The sequence below is a fragment of the Hipposideros armiger genome, unplaced genomic scaffold (genome assembly GCF_001890085.2).
Source record: "Hipposideros armiger isolate ML-2016 unplaced genomic scaffold, ASM189008v1 scaffold_598, whole genome shotgun sequence".
Classification (NCBI taxonomy): domain Eukaryota; kingdom Metazoa; phylum Chordata; class Mammalia; order Chiroptera; family Hipposideridae; genus Hipposideros; species Hipposideros armiger.
This window is the reverse complement of record NW_017731948.1, coordinates 586,215-592,192: the sequence shown is the minus strand read 5'-3', so window position 1 is coordinate 592,192 and position 5,978 is coordinate 586,215. Positions and strand designations below refer to the sequence as shown.

At 54.6% G+C, this 5,978-nt stretch overlaps 1 protein-coding gene across 4 annotated transcripts in view; it reads right to left on the bottom strand.

Annotated features, from left to right (window-relative positions):
* Positions 1-5,978, bottom strand: part of PUDP (pseudouridine 5'-phosphatase) — a 142,324-nt gene that overhangs the window by 100,530 nt on the left and 35,816 nt on the right. For all 4 annotated transcript variants that reach the window (XM_019624651.1, XM_019624649.1, XM_019624652.1 and 1 more), the window contains one exon: positions 3,912-4,141. In XM_019624651.1, the coding sequence (XP_019480196.1) occupies positions 3,912-4,141 (230 nt within the window). The remainder of the gene's footprint in view (positions 1-3,911; positions 4,142-5,978) is intronic.

Below are 5,978 nucleotides of genomic sequence, written 5' to 3'. Positions count from 1 at the left end.
ACTGCAAGAGATGAAAACTTTGAGAAGGCCTGAACCTTTACTTGTGATTAAGTTTTGATCAGCACGCTCACGTCTAAGGTTTACGTTTTGTCTCCGTGTTGTCTGACACTGAATTACCTAGAAACAAGGACACAATATTGTCATACTGAATATGCGTACACTTCATTAAGATGTTCACTTAATTCAGCCTTTAAGTAACATTTTTTAAAAGATTGCAGTTTGCATATACTTTCTTTCTGTTATTAATTATTACCTTTGTGAGTTGGCTTGGGACGCCAGCTCTGAGCAGCAGGGTCCCGGTTCGGATCCCACATGGGCCAGTGACGCTGCGCCCTCTACAGCTAAGATGGTGAACAACAGCTCGACCTGGAGCTGGGCTGCCGTGAGTGGCCAGCGACGGCATAGGCTGCAATGGAGCTGCAGTGGGCTGCCTTAAGCTACCGTGAGTGGCTGGCAGCCGGCATGAGTGGCCAGCAGCTGACATGAGCTGCCAAGAGCCACCGTGAGTGGCCGTCCAATGCCGGCGACCGATTTGCCTCACCCAGGAAGAGGACAATGATAATACCAACATGAGCCAGTGAAGCGACGTCCGCCACAACTGGACTGAAGAACAAAAGGACAGCAACTTGTCTGTTCCCCTCCCCCAATTCCCCAATAAAATCTTAAAAAACAAAAACAAAAAATTAAAATATGCAAAGTTGGGATTGCTATGCTTTTTAAAACTGATTTCTGGTTTTACTTGTAATGTAAAAAATACCAACCTAAGAAATCATGTGTCAACGATGCTATCATTTTTATTTTACAATAAAGAGGTGCGTTTTTGTGGCTAGGAACACATGTGGCAGAACACACACACCTGGGGGGCGTAGGGTGCCCCCAGCTCGGTCCTGCAGCCCGCCCCCCTCACGCACGCACGTCTCCCCAAGCCCACGGACTGCGGAAGCTGAGCAATGATAACCTCTGCCCCAGGGATGCTGAGATTCAGGGGACCCCACGCCACCTCCTCGGCACACAGCACATGCTCAGTGAGTTTCCATTAGCGTGAGGGTGGGCTTAGCGACTGCTGGTGGTGGTGTCACTTTTGCTTATTTTCAGCATGATAGAAGGATACATAAGCAATGAATGCTTCAGTGAAGATGGGGTTATTTAACGCGGGCTGTCAGGCGTTTTGTCCCCGCAGAGAGGTAACGGACAGTTTTACATAAAGTCCCCCTCTTCTCCTACTGTGGTTCACTACCTCCCCATCACTCCTACAGCACCCAGTTAATTTGGAGACGCCCGCAGTGTCGCCAATTCCCAAAGGCAACTGTGACTCTCCCCCGTGACTTCATAACCACATGCAATGCTAGTGACGTTTACGCCTGCACTGCATCGGAGCGAAGCGGCAGGTCACAGACAAAGCGCCAGCAAGCCTCTGAGCAACAGCTTCATGTCCCAGGAAGACACACCAAGGACAAAGTTAGAGGTGCCTTCCCGAAAAGGAGCCTGTTAGGATCCTCCTTTGGTATGATGACACTCACACCCCCGGGGAAACACGTGACAAGGGCCCGTCTGGGCAGGACGGACACAGCCATACAGATGCGGGCTAGCACCCGGGGTCCTGGCGAAACTCCCTGCGAGCTAATTCCTCTCATAGTGCACATCGCTCCTGTCTCCGTGACAGGTCTGAAGCAAACACGGTGAGGCTGCAGCAGAGAGCTGATCAGACGCTGAGCGGCAGGCCTCGGCGGGGCGCTGGCTGGGGGGCGCGTGCCTAGGGAGCCGTGCGGGCAGCAGGGCCGCGTGCGGCTTTCGCAGGGTTGCATCGCAGCTGCTCTCTGCAAAGCCAGCCCGCGGTTTCCATATAAACTGTGACCATACCACTTCACAGCACGGAAACGCCACGGCTCCGTAACGCGGGGCCTTGCAAAGCCCGGCCTGCTGACGCTGAGAGCAAGGCAGTACCTCCTTCCTTTAACTACCTCAGAGTCCAGAGGGAACAGAGGGAGGCAGACATCTAACCTAGCCCTCATCGGCTGCTCCTCGGGACCTACGGAGGCAGGCGCCCACGGACGCTAACAGCTCTGCACAGCGTGCTCACTGGGGTACCTTCGCTTTACTGGGGGGCAGACAGATGGCAGCCTGTAGCAATCAGAAAACGGCACCTCTAGGAGAGGGTTTCATGACCTGAAGTTACGGAGGCGTCCTTTAAGAAGGGGGACATTCTTAAGAAAAGGAACGCGTTTCTTTGTAACGTGTGGCACAATGCCAGATGCGCCCACACAGGTGTGATGTAAGAAGCAGGCACATCAGCCCCCCAGGACGCACTAGGGCCCCTCTCGAGGCTCAGCTTCTGACTCTAGGGCTTGGCGGGTGGGCTACCTCAGACTCCCCCCTTGTCATAAGGTTGCTTTGGAGATGGATTCAGTGAGATCGGAATCAGCCCACATATGTCCACCTCAAGTACATGCGTTGCCACTGTCACTCAACGATTCTTTATGGCTGTGAAGTGACAAATGTATACGAGTCTGTACCTTGGTCTTCATCCGATTCCTGGCCCAGAGCTCCTAAAACCCGTGGAATTTCCTGAGTGAGGGGAGCACCTTCTGTTACTTGTAATAAGCCCCCTTCAACCATCCCGGAGTCTGTGCTGATGAGGGGATTCTTGGTGGGCCTGTAGGTGGTCCAGGATGGGGCGCGTCACCAGAAAGACCCGCGCACACGATTGGAAGGTTGGAACTTTCAGGCACACCCTAACCTCCAGGTCCAACGAGCCAGTCACCGATGGCGCATGGTTCAGTCGTGCCTGTGTCCCTGAGCGGAGACGGATGCCCCTCCAGGCCCCCAGCCATCCACACCCACCCTGTGCCGCTTCCAGAGGCTCTGACTTGCCTGCGTCATAAACACCCGGTTCGTGCAGGTCACGAGTTTTCCGGAGTCCGGCCAGCCCATGCCGGGGAACCGTCGGGCCTGAGAAATGGGTGTGGAGACCCGCCATCCCGTCGCCGGCTGGGCAGAGCTGAGTGGCCTGGGCGCAGCGGGTGTCTGAGTGCGGGCTGTCTCCTTGGGTTGCGCCCTGAATCTGTGGGGTCTCAGCTAACTCTGGGTGAGTGGATTTGGGGGCGCCCAGCTGGTGTGGGAGCCAGAGAATGGACCACGAGTTCCAATCCCAGTGCCTGTACCCGGCCAGTGTGGGGCGCTGGGCCCTGGATCAAAGGAGCAGCCCACTCACTCGCGATGCCCCAGGCGCTCAGCTCCACGTGGAAGGGGCATCGGGGTAATGTCCCCTGAGGTCGTGATGAAGGGACAAACCTTCCCGGGAATGCTGTTCCCTGAGTAGCTCCCGGCAAACCCTAGTCCTCAGGAACAGGGACCCACGCGGGACCCCACTGTCACCCCGAGAACGCCCTCCCTGCTAACACAGGCGGCTCCCCAGCGGGAAGGGAACCCTTCCGTCAAGAGCGCCGCCCTGTTCTAGAACCTGCACCTGCCGAGACTGCAGCCCTTCGTCTCAGCAGTCGCAGCGCGGTGACGACCTGTCACATCGGTCAACAGCCAGTCAACTGCTCCAAACACGCTTCTGCTCAGAAAGCCGCAGACAGCACTGGCCCCGTGGTCCCCGGGTCCCCGCACGATGCGGGCAGAACCGACCTCTGCCAGCAGCCACCCCAGGGGAGACACACACACACTCCCAGAAACGTGTGGAGGAAAAGCAAAGGCCGCCATGCCCAAAATCTCGACAGTCACAAAGTGGGCACCCCAGGTGTCGGGGCTCTCCCTGGCCTGGGGGCTCGGGGGCTCTTCTCACCCCCACACTGCAGTGACCTCCGTGCACCCGGCTCACGGGGGCTGCGCGGCCCAGGTCCCCCGGTCTACTGCACGCACGCACCCCCATGTAGGACGCGCCCCGCTAACAGCACCCCCGCACTCACCTTCTCCGCGGGGCCCGGAGGGGAGAACCTCCTGGCACAGGCGAGAAAGATGTCTGGGTCCGGCTTGCCGCTCCTCACTTCGGGGTCGTCTCCCAGCACGATGTGATCAAACAAGCTGAAGAATTCCTTGTGCGCTCTGGTCTTCATCTCGAAGGACGTGGACCCGGAGCTGGTGGCCACGGCCAAGGGCACGTGGTGCTTCCGCAGATGGCGGATGAGCTTTTCCGCCCCTGGGGAGAGGCAAGGAGAGGCGTCAGTGAGGTGCAGGACGTGGGGGCCACAGGGCCCCGGGGACAGACACGACGCGTTGCCACCTCTTCCCAGGAATGATCTGCTCACACACACACTCTCTTAAGAGGGGCTGTCAGCCCCGAAACATCCCTGCTCCAGGAAGCAATTCAGGGCTTAGCTATTTCCCAAAGGAACAGCGGGCGATTTTACCGCAAAGGAACAATGCTTGGTTTGCGGGTCCCCTCGTGGGGAAACAGACACCGGCAAGCGGCCAGGAGGCCCTGCTCTGGGACCTGCAAAGGCGCCTGGGGAAGGTGACTGTGCACATGAGACCTGGGTGCATGGGGTTCCTTTTCTGAGCAATGAATATGCAAGGACTGTGCTTCTGCGCTTTCGGAGAACACTGCGTTCCACAGCAAGCAATGCGATGGGTCCTCAGGCCGCTGGGGGAGGGAAATCCTGCAGTGGCCTTCCCAGATGAAGGGACGCGGAAAGCACGACCTCAGCAGGGACCAGAGAGTAAAACGCAGCTGGCTTGGTGCAGCCAGACAGCAGCAACACACCCTGGGGAAGGATGGTCCCACGCTGCTTCCTGTAAGGACTGGGGCAGGGGACACGCAGGGCAATGCCATCACTCAAAGCCGCATTAAGAGACTGCTGGTCACCAGGACTGTGTCCAAGGTAACAAGAGGACTCCACCTTTCACCTGTGCTGGTCAGGCCAACAATCACACCTCAACCCAGCCAACATGCCAGGGTTCCTCTCAAATAATGGTAACCGTGTCATCGTTACTGTTTTAATCACATGAGGGGATCGCCCTGCTTTCTCCATGTTTGCAGGAAACAACGACAGTGTCGCTTTGTGAAACACGTAAACCACTCAGTAAAGCAAACAGGTACCGTGAGTGTTTAGCCCTTTGAAGTCACAGTCCTACGAGGCGCGCAAAGGAAGGTGAGGCTCGCCAGTTCACGCCAGGACACAGTGAAAACTCTTCAAAGAATTCAGTCAAATCTAGCACTCTGCTGGGTGTACAATTCTCAAAACAGAGAGATGCAGAGATGATGGGATTACCAGCCCTTCTATAACAGCTTTATAAATACACCGGAGTTAGAGGCTGTCAGGGGGGAAAAAAGCAAACAAAAGTGCAGCCCAGCGATAGAGTGTCTACAAGAAACCTACTTTAAATACAAATACTCAGGTGGAAATAAAACGACTGAAAACTATATACTATGTAACGGCTACTCGGTAGAGACGCCGGGGAGCCATCTGACTGACAAGTGGCCTTCAGAACAATGACTATTATCAGGGACAACTGAGGATGTTTCGTCATGACAAACAGGTCAAAGACAAGATATAATAATTCTAAATGCGTATGCATCAAAAAACAGAGCTATAATACATCAAAATACATAAAGCAAAAAGTAACAGAACTGAATGGAGAAACAGACAAATACAGACAGAGGTCTCCAACTCCTCTCTCGGTAATTGCCAGAGCAAGTAAACAGCAAATAAGGACAGGGCAGACTTCAAAAACACCATCGAATCCAAGCGGAACAGCAAAAAGAAAAAAGAATAAAAAACATGGAAAATTGTTTAAGAGCTAGGCGACAACATCAAACGCAACTACATGCGCATCATAGGAATACCAGAAGGAGAAGAGAAGGAGCAAGGGATCGAGAACATATTTAAAGTAATAATGTCTGAAAACTTCCCTAAACTGGCTAAGGAAATAGACATACAAGCACAGGAAATGCAGAGAGTTCCAAACAAGATGATCCCAAATAGGCCCACCCCAAGACACATCATAGTGAAAATGGCAAGAGTGAAAGACAAAGA